The following is a 23407-nucleotide window of genomic DNA, read 5'->3' on the forward strand; positions in this document are numbered from 1 at the left end:
TCTTTTAAAGGAACAAAGGCATTGCTCTGGTTCTAAATGGCTGTAGATCCAAGTTTGTCAACATAAAAGGTAAGAGAGTTCAAAAGCCTCAGAAGGGATAAGTTACAGGGAAAGCTGTCCTACTGACTCTTTTATGCCTATGGAACTTGCATGCTGTGGCCTTGGCAAACGAATCCAGAGCCCTTTCCAGAGGCGCAGGCGCACTAACCTTGGCTTCGCGTTCGGCATCAATGATGCCTCCAGTCTGCTCCTGCAGGAGGGCATATGCTCGCTGGAGGGCCTGATACTCTTTTGTTAGCTGTCGAAATCGTAGCTCAGATTCTTCAGCCGCTAAACTCTGGAGGTCAGAACAGTGATTGTGTTAGGTTGAGTTCTGTGTGCAATGAGAATACTACCATTTGTCTACTTTTTAAGGAAAATGTACGCTGTGTTTGATTTAATGTTGGTTGGTCTTCTTTTTAATTCTGAAGTATAGGTGCAAACACTGAAATATTTCAAGATAGGTATTACAAAACATATGAGCAGTCCTTGCAGTAAAAGAAGTATTTATTTATACATTTCTAATGGCAACTAATTTGGTCAGCCAATGTTAGATCCAAATGAGAGATTACGCCCGGGTTTTTTGTCTAGATTTGAGGCAGTAATACTTAAGAGTTTCGTTCCCATTTCTTTTCAAACTACTTATAGCCACAAATAAATTTATAATTATAATGTGTTCCAAATGAATTATAAAAATGGTTTTATATTTTTCCATCTTATAAAACTCAGGGAATAACACCATCATCAGAAAATTTTTGTCAGAAATTAAATTTAGGTAGTTTACTCTGCATAACAAGGAGGTTAATTGTACACACATTTCTAGAAGAGTTACTTGATCTAGGTGATGTTATTTATCAAGTAGTAGCAGTCAAGTGTGGTCACAAAGTTGGCCTCCATTAGGACCAAGTTGATGACCCCTTTGTGAATCATAAAGGCAATGAAACATGAAATACATTTTTTCCCCTCTCATTTAAAGCAAAGGTTTGAGGACAATGTTCCAAAATGGAGAAATGGAAAATAGAGAAACTTACTTCATCTAAGTCATCATCAGGAGTAGCTGGTGTTCTGTCTGTTCTAAATGAGGCCATGGATGAAGTTTCCGAATCCATGGAATCCTCATCATATCCAATGAATGGGTCCAAAACCGGCCTCTAAACAGAAAGAAATACATATGGTGGACAGCGGACAGTGGAGAGAGCTTACAACCCTGATAATTGACACAAGAGTAGCTGAGCAGATGTGAATTATTCAAGGCTTCTTGGATGAAATAAAAATATTAGACATAGACACAATCATACCAATATGTGTGTCTCCCTCATTCGTTCACTTCTGATGTGGTCAAATATATTTCGTGGGCATGCTAAACTGAAACTCACTTGTAGGTATTTTTTGAAGTGATAATTCAGTAATCAAGATTTGGCAATTCTGGGGGTTGGGGATTTAGCTCAGTCAGTGGAAGAGCACTTGTCTGGCAAGTGCCGGGCCCTGAGTTCAGTCCTCAGCGATGAGACAAACAAACAAACAAAAAGATTTGGCAATTTTCACAAAATCATCATCACGTCTTATATCTTACATTTCCATCATGATGAATTAATGTGGTTTTCTCTTTGTATATTTAAAATGTGCTCAAGTGACTGAAAAATCCAGGCATCTAAATAAAGCGGATTGTCAGATCTTGTCATCCAGTTCTACATCTAAATTAATTGATGTAGTTGAAAAAATAAACACCACAATCAAACTAACAGACAAACTTTACAATGAAGTTTTTGTGGGTTGTGTTTAAAAGATATTGGTGGATGGCGAGAGTCATTATCAAGGGTATATATTAAACAAAGCAAATATAACACTCTTGAGTGAATATATTAATCAAATATAGTGTAGGCATAAGAATTTAACATTCACTAGTAGGAATCAATCAAATCATCTGTATCTCCTGAGTGTTCTTGGAGAGTAACTCTCCAACTTGCCATATAAGTCTTTCTACACTAAACCTGGTAGCTTTGCCATTCAGAGAAATCATATTAATTCAACCCTTTTTAGATTAAAATAAGTAGCATAGTCATTTTACTTGGCAATGTCAATTGGAGAGATTTTTCTTCTAGAAAATAAAGCTCATGGTTACTGCAGATCAGGGACATTTGATTTATCACATTTTTTTCTCCACAAAGGTCCGTTGGCAAGCTTCCCCTCTTCAGCTGATAACCTGATAACCTAGTTTCTTATTACCTTAATGGGCTTGGAGCTTCTTCGATGCTTTCTCCTACGGATGAGTTTTTCTCGGTCCTGGAAAACAGAGGTGGACTTTTCAGATCTAGAGTCGGCTCATTTTTCCTATAGACAATGTGGGTTTCTTTGAGGTATGACATACGTATTTTGGCTCAAATTTTTGTCTTATACTTGAAAACCAAGTCATTCTAAGAACAGACATTTATAGTCTCCCAAAACAGTTTTCCTTTGCTGAGACACAAAAATTACTTTGATTTGTGTTCAGAAAACAAAATGAGATTGCACAATAAAGCACCGTTCATCTCATCTTATCTCTTGTAAGGGGTAGAAAGCTGTCCCTTGACTGTTTCTGCACTCTTGCTTGCATCCTGGGGCAGGAGAAGATGAGACAGAACGCAGAATGACTAGTTGGTTGCAGTCATCTAGTGTTTAACTTTTGTTTTACTTATATCTGGGAGTGGGGGGGATGCTCTGTGAAAATCAAAGAAAAGCTAGAAACACCGAGCAATTTCTTGATCTATTCTTGCTGTGAATGGAGATATTGAGGAAATCTTGGGTTTACTCATTAAGCACCTATATATTAACTCAGCACATGTATGCTAGATGGACTATATCATGAATTAATATGCTTAGAGATCTCAAAATTCTACAGAAACCTGGGGCTTAATCTCAGGGGACTCAAACTCAGCACATTCCTAGACTAGTGAATACTCGAAATGTGTAAGTTATTAAATTTGGAGGTTAGTGAGGGTTCTCTGAGGCTTCAGACTATGTTTCTGAAGTAATTTGGTTAAAGTTTGTAGGTTTTCTGAATGTTTTTTTGTCTTTAGAGGAAAAATATTTTGATTATATGGCCTAAATAGAGCTGAAACTTCTAACAGTGATTTATACCTTATATACTTAGATTGATTACCCTCCTAATCTAGTGTGCTTACATTATAACATATACTCAACTTAAAAACCTTAAAGGATTGAATGAGAAATATTACAAACAAGTTATAATCTTTCCTTTCCTCAATAGTAATAAATCATCTTGCTCACCTACTTTCCAGACTATTGTCTAAGAAAGACCCCTGACACTTTGTAGACTATTATAGACTATTATATAAGACTCTCACCCTACCCTCCATCACTAGTTCTCCTGGCGTGAGAAAAACCAAGGATATCATCATCAGAATGAAGAGGAAGGCAAAGAAGAACAGAGATCTCAGCCTGTGTTACTGCTAACAGACCACAGCCAGATGCAAATGGGAGCAATAAGTACTCTGTCAATCAGCAAATACCCAAGTAACAATCTGAAAACCTGGACTGAAAATCTAGCTTTGTTGCATAATCACGGTGTTGCTGTTATTTAGCAAACATTTGTTAAAATTCATCTGTGTTCTATGTGCTGATGATGAGGTTTTGGTAGACAGGTCTACTACAGTCTTGGTTCTGTTATTATAGGGAAAATATTTAATCTCTGACCCACAAGATCAGATACTCGGAAGCAATTGCAAGATACACACTCTACATTCTTACATAATAATGCATTTGAAAATTTTTCTAAGGTGCATTGCAACCATTATTTGTTATTACATTCATTAGCAAGGGATTATAATTGGAAAAGAGTAAGGCAGTTTGATAATACAAACTATTTTTAAATTACTTAAGAAGTGGGTCTATGGAATTAATCCAAAATCACTAAGTGCTTCCAGTGTATGTTGAGTTTTTGTCCGCTTGACCTTGGGAAACTTTTAGAGTTTACAGAGTTAAGACCTACCCTTGTGAGCTCATCAATAATGTTCTGTTGCTCAATGACCTGAAGTTTTAGAAATTCTGTCTCCTGTTCTTCATTAGCTTGGTCAAGGTCATTTAGAGATTTTAACTTCTTCAAGGGCGGATGGGATGTAATTTTCTCTCTCTGGATTAGAAAAGAAGAAAGTACAGGTAAGACCTTTGAAAATCCTAAACTTCAGTCGTTAATATATTTTTCACAAGTGTATAATGTTAGAGCTAAATTTCAACATTACTCCCCTCATATTCATACTTTACACTTACCCACTAAAGCTCTCACACACCGTTTATCTGCTAAGTGTGTTAAAGCTGTGAGGGAGCTCTACAATTGCTTGAAAATCTCTACAGAGGACATTAACAAACTCCTTGTCCATATTCAATACAAGATAAATATCTCTTTCCCCACTGTTATGTAAGTTCTTAGAAGGCAAGGTAACTGAGCTCCCTAGAGAGTTTCTATGAGGAGACTCTCTAAAGCCTTGCTTCTATTTCCAAGGTTTTAGAGCCCATGCAGATTTCTGGAAGCACTCCTACAGGTCTGCAAATTTAGAAACCTTCTAAAATTCAGAACAGCCACCTTCCTTTGCTTGCTTCTTTAAGGCTCCCTGGCTCCCTTGCTTATATAAGGGTAATTCCAAATAGCACTGTGTTTTTTGTGTGTGTGTTTGAACTCTAGGGCTTCATTTTTCATCCTTCCAATTGTTATTATTATTATTATTATTATTGTGAAAATACCATACAGAGGGGTTACAATTACATGGGCAAGATAGTGAGTACATTTCTTATCAAGCATTGTTACCTCCTCCTTTGTTTCCCCTTACCATCCCTTCCCCTCTCCTCCCCCCCCCCCACCCCTTACCTCTCTCCTTCCCACCCCCCCACCCCACCAAAATTGTAAAGTTCGTTTTTCAACATAATGTCTTGTACATCTCATTGTTGTAATGGGTCCATCTGTATCCCTATTTAAACGATTTGCTTTTTTCCTTTCCCTTCCACAAATTATATCAATATCAAATACAGTGAAAGCAGGGCTTATAGCACTGTGTTTTATAAATAAGCTGAGAAGAAACAATAAGGCAGAACAAAAACTTTCTTTTAAAAGGAAGCTATAGTTTGCCAAGGCTATGAGACTCACCATTTCTGAGTTTTCCTTGGTAACGGCTTTTAGTTTTTCCTCCATACGTTGCAAAGACACCATCAGTTCATCATTTCTCTTGGCGAGGCACTTGTTCCTTTCCAGGAGAGGTTTGCATTGCTTTTCAGTTTCCCGTACTCGTTTTAACTGGGAAGAAAGAAGGTAGAACTTATCTCTTGTACTTGGGTGGAAGAGAGGTAGAAAAAGATGATGACTGGGTGGGGAGATGGCAACCCCAAAGATACCGCTGTCTGCTTCACTCTGTGTCTCAGACCTAACTATTGTCACTCCAGTTCTCCATTTAAAAAGACCCATTGCTTTTTTTGCATTTTCCACTAGTGCTTTTAATCAGAATCCTCAGAACTCCACATCAGTGTAACCTGTAATGGTCTGCAGGATTTGCCTTTTGTGAATGATCAGGAGTCTTAACTCCCTGGCTCTCTGATTTCTCCACCTCAGTCACTCTGTTCTGCTCAGAAAGGCATAGTAGCCCCTCCGAATTCCAAGTCTCTGGGTCTCCAAACTCTGTTCTGTTCTTCAGTGAGCTTGCTGAAGTATAGCAACTCTCAGTAAGGCTGGCTAGCTTAAAGGAAGCTTTATTGAAAAACAACAACAGAAGAAACATGATTTATTTTTGTTTTGTTTTCGTTATAACTTTTTTTTAAACTAATGACTGTGTTTTAATGCTTATTTTTGTTGTTGGTGGTGGTGGTGGTAGGGCTTGAATTCTGGGCCTGGGCACTGCCCCTGAGCCTCTTTGTGCTCAAGGCTAGCGCTTTACCACTTGAGCCACAGCACCACTTCGTTTTCTTTTAGTAGTTTATTGGAGAAAAGAGTCTCCTGGAGACTTTTCTGCCAGAGTTGGCTTTGAACTGTGATCCTCAGATCTCAGCCTCTTGAGTAGCTAGGGTTACAGACGTGAACCATCAGTGCCCAGCATATGATTATGTTTTAAAATATCTATGTCTCATCAAGCTTTTGCAGCTAGACTGTACTGTTACCCATTCATAACTTAGCATGATCATATAATCTCAGCTCACTAATGCTAAGACACATTGTTTCAACCTCAGCATCCTTGACACTTTTGGCCAGGTTTTCTTCAATAGAAAGGTTCTGTTATATGCATTGTAGAATGTTGAGCAGCCTTGCTGCTGTTTGCTCTCTGCTCATTAGAAGCCAGGAACCACTTGCCAAGGGTGGCAACCAAGAATGCCTTCAGGTACTTCCCAGATAGCCTCTAATTAAGGATCACTGGTCTACATTTATGAATATTGGCTTGAGTTAATTTTTCACTGTCCTTCTCTCCCTTTTACTCTCAAACTCTCCTGTCTGGATGATGAATTTTTGGGAACTTTAATGGGTTCCCTGTTACTGTATTCTTCCCATACTAATGACTATGAGTATAGATGTGTACAGGAATGAGATCTTTGTACAGCGGGAAAGGAGAGGTATACCAGAAACATCTAAGAAGAGTTTTTAGGTATTCATTCTCATGATGTAAAAAGTTTATCATTTTGGGAGATGCTAAAGGAATAAACCATTACCAATTAGCATTTGACAAAAACCCACTGCAGTTCCTCAACTTCATCCCAAATTCCATTTGAAAACTCCCATTTTTATATCTAGGGCCAAAACTGGAGTTTGTTTTTATATATAATCTGACCTAATAATCAGAGAGAATTTTCAGTGTCTGAATCATTAATATTAAATGTTAAGTATATACATTATTGTTATTTATCATACCTCATTCTACTGGGTCAATTACTTTAATCTTTATCTTTTTTTCTATAGGTAGGTGATGCGAGTTTTATATTTTTAAGATTACTTTGTGCATATTATTTATAGAAAATGCAGATAAGAACAAAGAAAATATCTATAATTCCAACATGACATGAATCAATAATAAATTCCTATAGCACCTCAAAATGTTATTTTTAAGAGATATCCTCTAAATATAGCAGAGAAAGATGGAAATTAAAGTTCACATATATTTAGTTTAAGTTTGTAAACTTTATAAATGAAATTAATTTTTACATAAAGTTTATATATGAAACTAACATTTATAAGTTAAAGTTTATATAAAGCTTAAATAGGTATATAAAGTTTATATATTGAAATTAAGTTTATAAAGTTTGTATGTGGATGTATATGTATACATAGATAATATATATAGTGTATATATTTAGTGTATATATATGTATATACACTAAATAAAATAAAATAATCTGGCTGAGTGCCAATGGCTCAAGCTTGTAATCCCAGGTACTCAAGTGTCTGAAACCTGGAGAAGCTCAGTTCAAAATTCAGCACAGATAGAAAAGACTGTAAGCCTCATCTCCAATAACCAGGAAATATGCCAGAATGGAGATGTGACTCAAGTGATAGAGCATCAGCTGTGAGAAAGAAAGCAAGAGAGTTTAAATACTCTGTCCACAGAAAAAGAAAACATATCTGATATAAATTCAACTAGTAACAGATAGAATTTAAGACAACAAATCCTACATTGAAGAAAATATTTCATAGTTGACTAATATGCTAAAAACATCCAACAAATATTAATTTCTATGTGCTTATTAACTTCAAATACATATATAAAATACAACAGACAAAACTAAGAGAAATACAGACAAATCTACTGAAAGAACATGCAGAAAAAATATAAATCAGAACAAAGAGTTTCACAAACTTGAGCTACACACTCAGAGAATACACCTTCTTTTCATGTAAACTTGAGGGACATTTCTAAACCTGACCATATGCTAGGACCGTAATGAAATCTCAAGATTCCAAACAAATGAAATACTACAGACTATATTCTCTTGCTCTGGTAGGATTATTGGCATTAAAGAGATAACTTGAAAACCTTCAATGTTTGGAAATCAAACCTTACACTTATAAGTACCATTTCTGTATCAAAGAAGAATCGCATGATGTTAGAAAAGAGTTGGAATAAAATACCATACATTATAACACATCGAAACTTGTAAGATGAGGCTAGAAGAGAAATTATGGCCAAAAATGCACATACTTTTTTTTAAAGGAAAGGCTGAAATAACTCCTTTGTATGAATTACTCCATTAAAAAGGTAAAAATGTTAGCCAGTGAAAATAATATTATATATATGATCTATCTATATTACATATTATTATAATGCATTATGTATCTATGTATATTATATATGAAAAATAATAGCTCACAAGTGATGTTACAAAGCTCTGATATTAATCAAATAAAACACAGCCCAAAAATGGGCAAAAGGCTGAGGACAAATTCTGAGAGATATAAAAAATGCCATAGATACCTGAAAACCACCCAACCTCATTAGAAATGATAAAAAATAGTATCAAGGTAAGAGTACAATTCATAACTAGAAAAAATGGCTGAAATGGAGAATGATCGTTGCAGGCTGTGAAAGATGGGGAGAAATTGCAGTTGTCTACCTTGTTGGTGGGAATGTAAACGGTTATAACTGTATGACACTAATAATTACTAAGACTGATATATACATACTATGTAAACTTTCATTCTAATTCTTTTATGACCATGCTTCTTCACCAAATATTTATAGCTTCACCATTCCTAGCAGCTTCAGTGCTTTAAGAAACAATACAAATATCCCTTAATAATAGCATGAGAACACCTTTTTGATACTGTAACTGAATACTACACAGTAATGAAGAGTGAAGCTGTTCTATATGCAGCACAGTGGATCAATCTCACTAACATAACACTGATTAAAAGGAGCCAAACACAAATGTATAAATATCGCATGACTGACTAAGAAAATCATACCAGGTGCGGTAGCTGTAGGATCATGTCTGTGGTCTCAGCCACCTGGGAGGAGAGTATTGGGAGAATTGTGGTTTGAGATCACTCTAGGCATAAAGAGACCCCTATCTCAACCCATGAAAAGAGAGGTGTACTAGTGTGTGCCTGTTATCCCAGCTATAAAGGAAGTATAATTAGAAGGATTATAATACAGATTGCCCCCATTAGGAAAATTAACAAAGACTAAATAAAAGGACTTGGGAGGTCTGGCTCAAGTGGTAAAGTGTCTGCCTGGCAAACACAAAACCCTGAGTTCAGAACCCCAAATTGCGTGCGTGTGCACACGCACACACAAATATATAGATGTATTTAAATGTTAATAAACATTGTGGTGGTAGAAGTTATACTAGTGATCATGTTAGAAGGATGTGAGTAGTCCCAAGACAGTAAGTACTGATACCTGAATCTTGCATTTATTCATCTGGACTTTGCAAATACTTATTAGGCTGAGCTTTTGCTATTTGTGCATTTTTTGTGTTATACATAAAAGAAAGCAAAACATATATTACGTAGCATAACATACGCCTATAACATAAAGCTTAAGAGCACTAAAAATAGTTTCAGTGTGACTTACCAATTCATTTCGTTCATCTCCAAGCAAGGTATTCCTGTCTTCTAATTTTCTTATAGTGGCATTCAGTTCAGCTATTCTCTTTTGATTTCTTCTCAAGTCCTATATGTGAAAAAGTGGGCATGTTCCAATTATACTTTTCACAGCATTTGGAATACTGCTCACAAATGGAATAAGTTTCCCTCACATGGCCTGTTAAAATATTCTTTCATTCAGGGACGACACATTCTTTCCCTTTCCTAATTCTCAATACTGATCATTGGGGTTGAAGATCAAGCCTGAGTAAGAATGCGAATGAATTCCATGTGTGATCTCTGAGGCCCAGGCTCATGGAGCCAGTAGTGGCAAAGGTTGTATCAGTTTACGAGAGTCGTGTGCAGCGACCAGTGTCACGTGATTACAAGAGGGTAGAGGAACATTCCTTTGTCACAGATGCACACAGCTTTCTTGGGTTAGACACCTTCCTGCTACTGCACTTAGCTGCAGAGGAGAGGGGGTAGGAAGTACAGGTGGGATCTTGTAAATTCTGGAACACTCTTGGAGAAAAAGATCAGCATGAGGAAAGTGCATTGCCTTCAGTTAAAAAGGCTTTACACTAAGATGTTTTGCCCAACACAATTGGCCTATCCACTGCTAGAATTGCCATAAATCCTCTTATATACAGCCATCATGACTTAACTCTACACTGCAGGAGTGTTATTATCATGATCGTAGGCAGGCAATTTTATTTTTCATTGTGATAATGAAAGAGCAGCTTTATCTACATTATATCCTGCAAGTTGCAGTATCCTAGAGGATTCAGCAGAAGGGGTAGAATTCAGAGAAATCACAACTCATTCCAGGTAATGTGGTTCATGTCAACAGACAAAAAATTAGTATATATTGAACATTAACTATATGCCACTTGTGTGCTCAATATTATAGACTAGACTCACACAGTACTACTAAAGTCTTTACTGTATAGAGCTGGAGACAATTAATGACAGATCCAGATCTTTGGCTCTTTCTCTTGGCATCTGTGCCACCCTGTGGTAGGTGTCAGCAAAAGAACTGAGATTTACATTTGCTATATCCTGCATCAATCAGTGTGCTTCCTACCACCTATTGGGGGATACACACACACACACACACACACACACACACACACACACACACACACACACACACACACACACACACACACACATCCTGAAAACCAGTTCATAGAATTATTCATTACTTTGCTCTAAGTAGCGCTTTGGAGTTCATCTCTGTTCCTAAATAATACATTTCATCTTTTTAGCAGCTAAATAATTTGAAGGGTATAAAATGTTATGGCAGATCATATACAAGCTGGCATCTCTAGTAGTACTTCTGAAAATAATTTCTGATACAAATTACGAAAATTCAGGGAAATAAATGGCAACTTCAACCAGACTCGAGGCTTTCCAGCTTTGATGACAAATGGTTGGTTCTCCTAAGCAAGTATATATTTCAAATGTTGCAAATGATAAGAATCTGTACCAATTTTTTAACCCAGTTGTTCGCAGGATAGGAAGTGACCATTCTTGACAAAAGGAAAAACAGTTCCATTTAATTTATGATTCTTAGACTCACATTTGAGTAGTCCTTGTTTGGCTAAGAAACATCTTTGAAGGACTTGAAGAGACCTGCAATTCTCCTGTGAACTACTAATGTAATCCAGACCACTTTCTTGTCTACGAGTTTAGAAACCCCTGCTCCCAAGGTACTGCCTGGCTTTACACTTGGAGGTAGAATTGATTTCTTTGTAGTAAACAGGAAAAGAGCTTAAGTGAAAAGTAAAACTTAGCAGCTAAATAAAAGATGACTCTGAAGTTCTTAACCTCAGTGCAGACAGACTTACCGGGCTGCTGCAGTGCTCAGAGCCGTCTCCAGCCCTTCCTGGAATTTCTCGTTTGGGACTGCTCATGTTGCACTCGGCCTCTTTGACCAGGAAGAGCTGCTCATCCAAGGCCTCCTTCTGCAGTTGGAGTTTCTGTACATAGCCAGTCTGGGTTTCCAGTTCCTTTTCCAGGGAAAAGATGATCCTGTCCTTGGCTTTGATTTCATCCATCTGAATTTAATAAGACCCAAGGAATTTTATTTAGCAAGGCTATCAGGAGGCTAACTTTCACAATGATATGTACTTCTTCTGATTCATGAACATGACAGGTGTATCAAACTCACCACTGAACAACACTGTGTAATGGAAGGCTCTCCTAGGAAAAGAGGCAAGGAGAGACATTGTTTCCATTTTTAGTTTCTATTTTTAGTATAGATGTCTCTAATCAATAATTTGGATGAAATGGTCTGGGTGACTATTGTTAATAAGGATGGAGTCTATATATTTTACCATAAGTTTTCCCAGAACAAATTGCTTATTACCTTTTCTTGTGGGGGGAATGAGCATTTCGAGTTCATTCCAATGACCAGTTACTATTATTAGCTGGCCATTTGTAACTAGTTCCGAGATGCTGGCATTTAAATGGTGAATTTGGAGGAAGGTCCCTTCAAAGGTTCGTATGATAGTGTTCTTTCCATTCTCAGAATTTTTGAGCATCCAGTTGTAAGTAACCATTTTATCATTATTGTCAAAACAGCACAGTTGATACTAGAACAGGACTGGAAAACTCCTGGTAGTATCAGCATCCATTACACCTCCTCTTACATCTGTGCCTATATTCATTGACATCCACACTGATTCGTGTTGAGCCTAAGCATAACATCAAGACACTTCTTAACTCAAGGCCACAGGCATTGTAGACCAAAATTCCACTGAAAACTTTTTGTTGTCTTTGGACAAAGATATAAACTATATTTTGAAGAAAGGATAATCATTGGGTAGAATATTTCTTCTCATCTATTCTATGTGAATATTCTCACCCTAATCTATGTGAATACTCACAACAAAGGTAAGAGAGGACATGAATACAAACCCTGTGCTGTTTTCCTCCATCAACTATTGCCTTCCTCTATTTAATAAGTAACTTTGTATAAATCTTCCTTGTGCTCTTTAGATCAGGAGAAAAGAGGAAAAAAGCATTTGGAATCAAAATTGTGTTAAGATAGTCACATATTCAAAAACAAATTCTTTAGTGATTTATTCTAAGACTCACAATTAAATTTTAGACAAACTTCAGAAGGGCATTGGGTAAAGTCTACATGATCCTGTAGTATCCATCATCTCATAACTAGGTAAGGAATAAGATAGTGCCTTGTTAATTTGGCACAAAAATATCATCTGTATTTTCTGACTTCTTGTTGAATATTTGAGTCCAGTGCTATTTGAATCAGGTTAACACATTCATTTGTCATGTGCAGTGATACTGACAGCTTAATATAGCTTCAGTGCATATTCCTAGCAGGGACTGATGAACTCTATCTACTGAACTTGCTAGGAAACCATTGAATTACCAGTCTAATCATCTTCATTACCATAATGGAAAATGTAAAGCCTTCAATTATAGTTCAAGCACTATAGCAAGATCTTTCTGCATCTTATATCATTTGATAATAATCCTATCCAGTGCACCCTGTTTTCCTCATTTTATTGATGATGACAGAGAACTTGAAAGCTTAAACACCTTTGCCATAGTCACTTGGCTTGTGAATGATAGTGCCTGATCATTAGTTCAGTTTTTTAATTCTAAAGCCTGCTCTGCAAATCCATGTGTCATATTTGCTCCAAGACTACCCACGTTTTTCTACCATTTCCCATAATAGTTTCCTGTGGAATATCTAATAATTAGTACTGAGGAGGCTCAGTACTAATTGTATAGTCATTCTCAGTATGAACTCTCACCTAAAATACTGAAAACTAACCACAGGTCTGTTTCTTAAGGGATATTATACTAGAATTCCCTTTGTTTCCAAAAGTGGATCTCAGTGGCTCTAAGATTGAGTAAGAAGAAAAGAAATACAGTGCATGTGTATTCTTGAAAGAACTACTCATGCTATTATATATTCACCACCACGTTTTTTTTTTTCTTTGGGTCTGGTCATGAGGCCTGAACTCTGGGCCTGGGCGCTGTCCCTCCGCTCTTCAGCTCAAGGCTAGCGCTCTACCACCTTCCCAGCCCCTCACCACCACATCTTTGAACCATTCTTCAAGTGGTTAATTTGTTTGTATTAAAGGAGATTTCATGTCTGCCTTAGCAATGTGCTAATGAAAGGAAATCATATTTATAACTCAACGAGTCATATACTCATAGATGATACATTAAAGCCTTTAACATGCTTGGTATACACGTCTCATGCTTATAACCCTAGCTACTCATAAGATTAAGATGAGAATCAAGGTTCAGTGCCAAAGTGGGCAGAAAATCGAAGTGTCTTTTATCTCAATTAATCACAACTAAAGGCATGGCTCAAGTGGTAGAGCAACAGCCAGGAATAAAATACCCCCATGGGATTGCAAAGCCCTGAGTTCAAGTCCCAATATTGACTCACACAAAAAGCCATTAACCCAAAAAGTATTATTGCAAAACTTCCTTTACCTACCTGGCAACTCCAGAGTTCACAATCGTGACCGGTTTTTCTTCAACCACCATCATTTCATAAAACCAAAGGCAGGGCAAGAGATCAATATTTCTGCACTGTTTGGTCTTTACTGTCAAGCAATGCAGTAAAACCAATTGAAGTTAAAAAGAAAACTCAAAGTGTGGTACTGGCAATATTTTATAGCCATACTGTATTATAGTACAAAGAAAGTTACTCTTGATTAGTTTTCAGACCCCTTAGAGATACCATCCAAAGTACAAAAATGGAGTCCTTTAACACTGGCAGACACAGAAGGAAAGCATAGTTTTCCCAAGGAAGCATGAAGTATATTCTAATAGGCAAGAGTTGATTCTATTAAGATAAATCCTAAGATATAGTTAATACTAAACTTCTGAATGTAGATGAATATAACTGTTTCTAAAATAATTGGACAATGTCAACTTAGGACATTAGAGCTTTTAGATGTTAGATTTGTTTTATCTTTGAGTGTGGTGAAAGACCTGTATGGCTCTTAATTATACACATTACAAGGAAAGAGCCAACTCTGCACAGGGTTGAGGTACGTCTTGAAAAATGAAAATAGCACACTAGCTCTTGTTTAGAATGCCCTTTGCTGATTTTGTGGAAAAGTTCTATTTTAAGCCTAAGTCATGATTTTTGCCTCTGTGTTTTGTTTAGAAAGAAATACTGCTGAATCATTCAGAATGTTCTCTGTGGCAGCCATTTTCAGACATCTTGAAAATCATAAATATCTCCTCGCTCCTTTAACTCACCCGATGGCATCCACAGAACAAGGGGTGACTATGGAATAGCTCAACATTTAGAATACATTTAAATAAATGTGTTCATGAATTCAGGAAAAGAGCAATCATTGACTATTATGTATTCCATGTACAAGAGGGGCCTAGGAGAATCGTGCTACCTTGACAAAGGATAATCCCCAAATCTCTTGCATTTGCAGTTTAGGTTTTGGGATATTAATCTGTTTATTTACCTCCCTACCTCCCTACTTACTGATCTATGCTGTTTGGGGTCAGGCCTCCAAAACACGGGCATTGTTTGTAACCTACTGACAAGGAAACACCTCCAAAGCAAATCCCATGGATCTTTGAAACCTGGAAAGAGAAATGTATCTGCCTTGGTCTGATGAAATTACTAACCAGCCTCCGAATATCCCGCTCCGACTCCCACTTGATCTTTGAGATGGCTTCTTGGTGAGACTGATGTTCACTTCTGAGATCCCCGGCCTTGATTTTATCCGCTTGGATCATATTACTCAGAGCCTCGTCCACCTGCTTCTTGGCCGTTTTTAAGTCTGTAATTTCCTGTAAGAGCTTAAGGCGCTCTGCATCAAACAGTTTCCGGGCCTCTTCCCGGGCCTCGATGGTGAGCGCTGTCCGTACTTTGTCACTGCTGCCATCCCGGAGAGCGCACAGGGCCGACTTGAGCCTCTGGATCTCTCCATCCCGCACCTTCACTGTCCGTGACATTTCTTGCTCATGCTGCTTGATGAGATTCTCCCTCACGGCCTGCAGCTCCTTCATCTTCTCCTCGTGGAGCTTGGCTTTGAGTTCCGTCACCAGGACGGTGTGCTTGCGCTGCTCCAGCTCGCGGATCCTCTTCGCTTCTTGAGTCTTCTCTCTTTCAAGCTTGGACACCTAAAGGCAGAGAACGCGAGAGGATGAAAAGAAGTGAGCCTCCAAGGGAGCATATGCTCCCAAGCAGGATTTGCAAGGCAGGCTGCTATGATTCCCTGAAACTTCATTCGCTTTTGAAAACTTCTAGGCCACTCTGTGCTCAGAGGAAAGGAAATCACCTATTCCTAGACTTCAAGCTAGGGGTATCAGGTGTAGAAGATGGAACACCACAGACGGTTTATCTTAATGCTGCTCGGACAAATGCTTGATCTTGTCGGGCCTTATTATTCCTGTGTGATCTGCAGATGAACAAGAAGCTTGTCAGAAATCCAGAATCCCAGACCCATCAATCACAAAGTTCATTCCCCACCCCATTCCTCCAGACAATTGGTATAGATTTTTTTTTTTAATAGGGACAATTTCTATCATGGGCCTCCCTTTGGTGGATTAGAATTCAATGCAGAACACCTGGAGAGCTTTTTTAGACTCTACAACCCTGACTAGATAGAAACGGACACATGTGGGCATCTCTGGAGAGCTCAGAGTTTGATAGTGTGATCAGGCACATGAATCGGTGCCTGAAATTAGATGATGAAGGATGCTTCTCCCTCCTTTTCTTTGCAGAGACTTGCTGCGAATGAGGAACCAGAAGATGAAGACAGGTCACTATAGCCACAACTTCATGGTACTATGAAATCCCAGCTCCATCCTCAAAGGTAATGCATGCATGCATGCACCAATCACCCAGCAGCGAAGCATGAAACCAAAAGCCTGTACTTTTTTGAGTCCTACTCTCAGACTTTAGTGGCTGCTTTTATTTCTGCATACTCCATAGACCTCTCAACATTCTTTCTCCACTCTCATTCTTATATGTCTATTATACTCTAAGCCAGTGCTTTGACCAGTGTAATAATGATTGCTTCTAATCGTTTCACTAGAAGCGGAGGATAGTAGTAGGGTTTGAGCTCAGAACCTTATGTTCACATGGTTTGCTGGCTTAGCTGGCACTCCACCACTTGAGCCACACCTCCAGCTGAACTTTTTGCTGGTTATTTTGATGATGGTCTTTTCATCCCTGGAACTGTCAGGCCAAGTGTAGAGCACCAACCTAGCAAGTGGGAGGCTGGGTTCAAACCCCAGGACTGTTTCAGCTAAAAATAAGTGTTTGAGATTCAAAGTCCTTTTGAAATCATTCTAATTATAAGGTGAACTGTCTGAGATTTTACTTACCTCAATGATTTACCTACCTTTAATTAGAACAGTACTCTTCTAAGGCCATATAACATCTTATGGATCTTATTTTTTAAAGACAAAAAGAAACGATTCTCAAAATGGTTGCTCTAAAAGAGTTTGGAGCACAAGGCACTTGGTAAAAGCAGAAGCCAGGCAAGTGTGAATGAGCATCCTTGGTCTCACCTCCAGCTTAGGCTTGAGGCTATTTCCTGGATGCCTCCCCTCTCACATGCTCTGAGGGGTGTGGTCCAGTATGGTGACTACTGTTGCAGTGAGCACTTGGAGTATTGCAGGATTGACTTGAGAATACTCTGATGTCAAATGCCCTTGGGAATTTGAAGACATATTGTGAAAGAAAGGATGTAAAATTTACTTGTCAATCATGTATATGGGGGCCACATGTGGAATTTATGATATTTTGGCTAAATTGCATCACATAAACTGTACTATGAAAACTAATTATGCTTGTTCTTTTAAAATTTATTGCTGGAAGAAACTTAATTACATTAATGGAATGCATTTACAATGATCTCAGTCAAAGTCAATGTAGAGTTCTTCAAGGTTCACTAAGTTCAATAAGGTACATGGTAATGGTCATCTATGAGGTTCAAAACTGGAGTAGGGAATGGACAGACAACCAGGCAATAATAAAAGTAATCATAAATAACAATAATAATCATAACAATAATAACACAGAGCTACCTAAATTCACTAATTGTGAACTAGATAATTGGTAATGTGCTTTTAGTAAAGCTTAGGTTTATTCTTTTTTTATTGTAAAGATTCTGTACAGAGGGGCTACAGTTACATGAGTAAGGTAATGAGTACATTTCTTGTTGAGCATTGTTACCCCCTCCTTTGTTGTTCTCCCATGATCTCTTCCCTCCTCTACCTCCCTCACTCCTCCCTGTCCCCCCCCCCCCGCCCCAAAGTTGTAAAGTTCATTTCCAATATAGTGTCTTGTGGGTATCATTGAAAGCTTATGTTTATTCTTATTTATACATCTGCTCAAAACTTGTACAGGATTCCTTTAGGCTGTAGAGGAAAAAAATCCCAAAACCTAAGCTTCATGATTTCCTGAGGCTCAGCTTTCATGACTCTTTGGGAAGGTTTCAGTTCCTGTGTTCTCCCTCCATTTCCCTATCTACCTGAACTTCAGGCACAGGGAACCTTACTGTTTTCTGCACACAGCATACATTGTATCTTATCTAGGGCTTACAATTGCTCTGTCCTTCCCTCAGTTCCTTTCTGGATCCGCTCATTCCTCCTGACCCAGCTAGGTACCAACTACCCCTGTCTTGCAAATCCAGCAACCAAAACATCTCTTTACTTGGATTTTCCTCCTTTTTCTTCTTCTTCTCTCCTCCTCCTCCTCCTTCTCCTCTTCTTCTTCATCATCCTCTTTCTTGCTGTTGTTATTATTATTATCACTATTTTATGCTTGTTTGTCTATTCTAGACTTGTTTGTTCATTCCTTACTTCAGTCTTGAAGTCATTACCATGTATCCACTGGTAACTAATGCACCACACAATAGGAGCCAGAGCATATGTGGAATAAAGGACTAATGTTAGTATGTTCTTCTAGCTAAGAAGAAGCGAGGATAATACACCTGTTGCACAGTTTAGAGAACACAGATTTGTATACTTAGTATAGCAGGCCTTTTCTGTACAATATTGCAACAAAACACAAAAACCCTTAACATAGCCTTTGTTTGCTGCTGCTGTCAATGTTTCAGTAAGGATAATCTAGATCTTGTTCTCCATCATTCTAGAAGATGCTATCTTCCAGATCCCAGGGTGAACAAACAATGACCCATAGGCCAAATCCATGGATTTAAATAAAGTTTCATTTGAACTCAGCCTTGCTCATTCATTTTCTTATTGCTTAAGGCTGCTTCATATCATAATAGAGTTGAGTAGTATCATAGAGATTGTCTAGCTCACTGAGACTAAATAAGGTATTTACTACCTTGCCCTTTATAGGAAAAGTTTGCTGAATGCTGTCCTAAATATAATAACTTTTAATGCTATAGAAATTCAATTTACCTTCTATATAAGACATTGAAAAAATTACTTTGCTTCACGTGAGAGAAACACAGTCCTCTTCGATTTCAGCATGATGTATTTATTTATACTGGACGTTTGGGACAATGTCATAATGCAAGGTGTTGGATAAAATGCTCCTAAGGGAAATTGTAGAAATTCTTCCTAGTACATGAGAAATTGTAACAAAAGTGAATAAAGAAATTAGGCAGCTGTGGCTCACACCTGTAATTCTATCTATTCAGGAGGTTGAGAACTGAGGATCATGATTCAAAATCAGCCTATGCAGAAAAGTCCATGATGAGTCTTTTTAGATTTTAAAAATGTTATTGTAATGGTGACGTACAGAGGGATTACAGTTACATAAGGTAGGTAGTGAGTACATTTCCTTTTGAACAGTGTCACCTCCTCCCTCATTCTCTCCGAGTTTTTCCCCTCCTGGCTTCCCTCTCCCCCACCCGAGTTGTATAGTTCATTTCCAATATAGTGTCTAGTGGGTTTCACTGCTGAACTGCTTCACCCTTTGTCTCACTGTTTCTCTGCTTCCCCTTCCACTCCCCAAATCAGATAAACTTAGATACAAGACAAAGGGGACAGAAATTAAAAAATAGTGATAGAAGGGATAAACCAAAGTAAAAAAAGGAAAGAAAATAAAAAACCCACAAAAAGTCTTACAAAATATTTCTTGCTTTCATTTCTTGGAGTTCATTTTGACCAGTATCATTTTATATGATCTTATGCACATAGCTATTGAGCCCTTGTGATGCTCTCCTAAGAATATCCTCCTTTGTTCCCACTGTGTGAGTGTTTAGACTGCTGTTTAGTTAATCGTGTCCAGGTATAATTATTTGTCTTTTACTATCCGTTGGATTTACTTGTAGAGTAATAGGCATATTCTAATTATTACAAATGAGGGAAACCATATAGCCTAAGTGTCTTTGGGTCTGGATTACTTGGCTTAGTATAATTTTTCCCAAATTTTTCTATTTCCTTATGAATGGGACAATGTAATTCTTTCTGATAGAAGCATAGAATTCCATTGTATGTGTGTGTGTGTATATATGTGTGTGTGTGTATATGTGTGTGTGTATCTGTATATATATATATATATATATATATATATATATATATATATATGCCATACTTTCTTGATTCATTTGTCCACTGAGGGACAGCTGGGTTGGCTCCATATTTGGGCTATGGTAAACAATGCTACAATGAACATGGTCATGATGTTAGCTTTAGTGTAGCCTGGTTTGTGGCTATTTGGATAGATGCCCAGGAGTGGAATTGCTGGATCATATGGAAGCTCTATGTTTAGTTTTTTGAGAAACCACCATACTGCTTTTCCGAGTGGTTGATACTTTGTGAACCTTTATGCTAAAATAGGAGAATCTGGAAGTAATAGAATATAGCAAATATTGATAAAAACTAAACTAAGAAGATTTAAACCAACTAAATAGACACATAACAAGTAATGAAATAGAATGGCAATGAAAGACCTCCCATCCAAGAAAAGCCCAGGATCAGATGGATTCACAGCAGAATTCTATAAGGCCTTTAAAGGGGAACTCATGCCAATAATCCTCAAACTCTTCAATGGAATTGAAAGAGACAGATCATTACCAAACTCATTCTATGAAATCAGCATAATCTTCATCCCCAAACCAGATAGGGACTCACCAAAGAAAGGGAATTACAGACCCATCTCTTTGATGAGTATCAGTGCAAAACTTCTCAATAAAATTCTGTCCAACTGAATTCAACAACTAACCAAAAAAAAAAAAAATCGCACACTGTGATCAAGTGGGATTCATTCCTGGTGTGCAAAGCTGGTTCAATATAAGCAAGTCAATTTATGTAATTCAATGCAGCAACAGAAGCAAGGACAATAACCACAAGATCATCTCAATAGATGCAGAATGATGAGAATCTTATTTCCAATTTAACCACCAAAAAGGTGGAGGTGAGCTGTGGCACAAGTGATAGACTATAAAATCTAAAGGACAACACCTAGGACCTGAGAAGTGATAGATTATAAAATCTAAAGGACAATACTTAGGACCTGAGTTTAAGATCTCATATTAGCACCAAAAAAGAAAAAAAGAAAAGAAAAGGAAAAGAAAGAAAAGAAAAGAAGGAAGAAAGGAAAGAAGGAAGGAAGGAGAAAGCATAAGACATTATGAATTTACAGTTGTATTCCATCATCTGCCATCTCTATGAAATTTTATTGAAAATGCCTGCAGTGCTTATTTTTCTAGGGTTAAATTAGATAATGCATGGGGAAATAAATATTTTGAAGTGGAAAATACAAGGATTTGCAAAGTAGCATTGTAATTAGATAAAATAGGAGACATTGCAGATAAAAATCATATGTATCAGGTTCTTTTCAGGAACATAGGATTGTATCCTTCATGATTTTCTATTTCTCTTAAAGTGTAAACTTTGATCTTCTGTGTGCTGAAACAGGAGGGAAGATGAACAAAAACTAATTAAAAATAAAGATGAGCTGACAAAGTGTTCCAAACCGAAAGACACAAACCAATATGATCAAACACTGGTCCTCTTATCCATATCTTAAGAGAATCGGCTAAAACAAAGAAAATTCAACAGAACTCAGTAATATCTGACATTTCTTGTGTCTACATATTTTGGTTGTCATGGAAACTGATGCTATCCCGTCCCTCCCCAGGATTTCTCGGTATAACTTTTTCCCCTCTTAAGCTTGAGGGAAGTGTTTAACTAGGACTGAGAAACAAAGAATCTGATTACAAATGCTGGGCAAAAGAGACAATTGAATGTTTTATAGTATTTTTCTGAAAATTATTAGCAGTATAGATTAGACTACTAGATTTAAATAGATACAAATACCTTAACGCAAATCTTGAGATGAACATACAAAAGGAACTATTGATGGTACAATTTTGAAATGGAAAAACTTATTTAGTAACAGCAAGAAATGCTGTGATGAATGGAGAGGTTTTTTTGTTTTTTTGGGGGGTCCAGTCGTGGGGCCTGAACTCTGGGCCTGACCGAGGTCCCTCAGCTCTTCAGCTCAAGGCTAGCGCTCTACCACTTGAACCACAGCGCCATTTCCGGCTTTTTTCTTTTTTGCTTATGTGGTGCTGAGGACTCAAACCCAGGGCGCCTCAGGCATGCAAGGCAAGCGCTCTACCACTGAGCCACCTTCCCAGTCCCGAATGGAGAGGTTTTATGGAAAAAAGAAGCAGCTTAATCATACAATTGCTAGCTATTATGAGAGCTCACTGTAAGTTGGGCACCTTTCAAATAGACTCTACTTTTCAGTCCACTTAACCCTGGAATGAAACAGGTTGTGTTTGTTTCATCCTAATTTCAGATAGAAGGAGAGGAGCAGAAGAAATACAGGCACAAAGTAGAGAAGGCAGATGGAAGCCCAGGGCCTCCAGGCGCCAGGTGTATAGGGGTCAGCCCCTGGTCTCCCTGCTGACTCTGAAGCGTTGGGCATACCGCCTCACCTCTGTCAGCTCTAGAATTCTCATTTGCCCATTAGGATGGATAGCATCATTCTCTCATGGCTGTGGAAAGGATCCACATAGACTCTGGGCCAAAAGCAGGTTTGTAACTATTAATATTTGGTAGATATTACAATGATAATTTTGATAAATATTTTCATCTACAGTAATACTACATTATACAATGTTACATTAATACTACCAACAACCCATATTATTATACAATTCCTACTCATTAAAGCTGTAGCCACTGTTTTCCAAATGAAAAGGTATGCTTAAGGAAAATAGATTTCCTTAGGGTGTGTTCATTCTCTAGCACTGGTGACATAGACTCTTTCTTTACTTTTTTTTTGAGGGGGGGGTTGAACTCAGGGCCTGGGCACTGTCCTTGATCTTTTGCTCAAGGCTAGCACACTTCCACTTGAGCCACAGTGCCACTTCTGGCTTCTGTTTATGTGGTACTGAGGAATCGAACCCAGGGCTTCCTGCATGCTAGGCAAGCACTCTACCACTAAGCCACATTTCCAGCCTGACATAGACTCATAAAACATACTTTGAGTCCATGTGAGGATAAGAAGTAGGGTTTGGGGTACAACAGGAATAAAAGAAGGGGACACTGAGCAAGGCATTGACCAATAATTCTCAGATTTTTTCTCCTGTAGAGGTCTTATAGAAGAAAATGATCACTAGGAAAACTTAATTCTGCTGGCGAAAGGTCACACTCTGACTGAAGGAATAATGGCTGCCATATATGGGTCTCACAATGTGTGTGTCTCTTCCATCCTAATTCTAGTCTAGCCTTTGAAAACGCCAGAGTAAATTCTACCAAGATAATGGTGGTGATGATCTGGGCTTCACTATGAACTTAGAAGTCTAGGATTTAAAACTGAGCTGAGGGACTGGGAAGGTTCTCAGTGGTAGAGCA

General features: G+C 37.9%; 1 protein-coding gene across 1 annotated transcript in view; it reads right to left on the reverse strand.

The window, feature by feature from the left end:
* Window positions 1-23407, reverse strand: part of Jakmip2 (janus kinase and microtubule interacting protein 2) — a 70361-nt gene that overhangs the window by 41761 nt on the left and 5193 nt on the right. Inside the window, exons 2-9 of the mRNA XM_042692064.1 lie at window positions 15236-15733; window positions 11440-11649; window positions 9579-9677; window positions 5177-5323; window positions 4028-4168; window positions 2266-2322; window positions 1071-1190; window positions 209-337 (exon numbers count right to left, since the gene is read on the reverse strand). Coding sequence (XP_042547998.1) covers window positions 209-337; window positions 1071-1190; window positions 2266-2322; window positions 4028-4168; window positions 5177-5323; window positions 9579-9677; window positions 11440-11649; window positions 15236-15733 — 1401 coding nt within the window. The remainder of the gene's footprint in view (window positions 1-208; window positions 338-1070; window positions 1191-2265; window positions 2323-4027; window positions 4169-5176; window positions 5324-9578; window positions 9678-11439; window positions 11650-15235; window positions 15734-23407) is intronic.

Source organism: Dipodomys spectabilis, unplaced genomic scaffold (assembly GCF_019054845.1).
Source record: "Dipodomys spectabilis isolate Male_0828 unplaced genomic scaffold, ASM1905484v1 ptg000147l, whole genome shotgun sequence".
Taxonomy (NCBI): Eukaryota; Metazoa; Chordata; class Mammalia; order Rodentia; family Heteromyidae; genus Dipodomys; species Dipodomys spectabilis.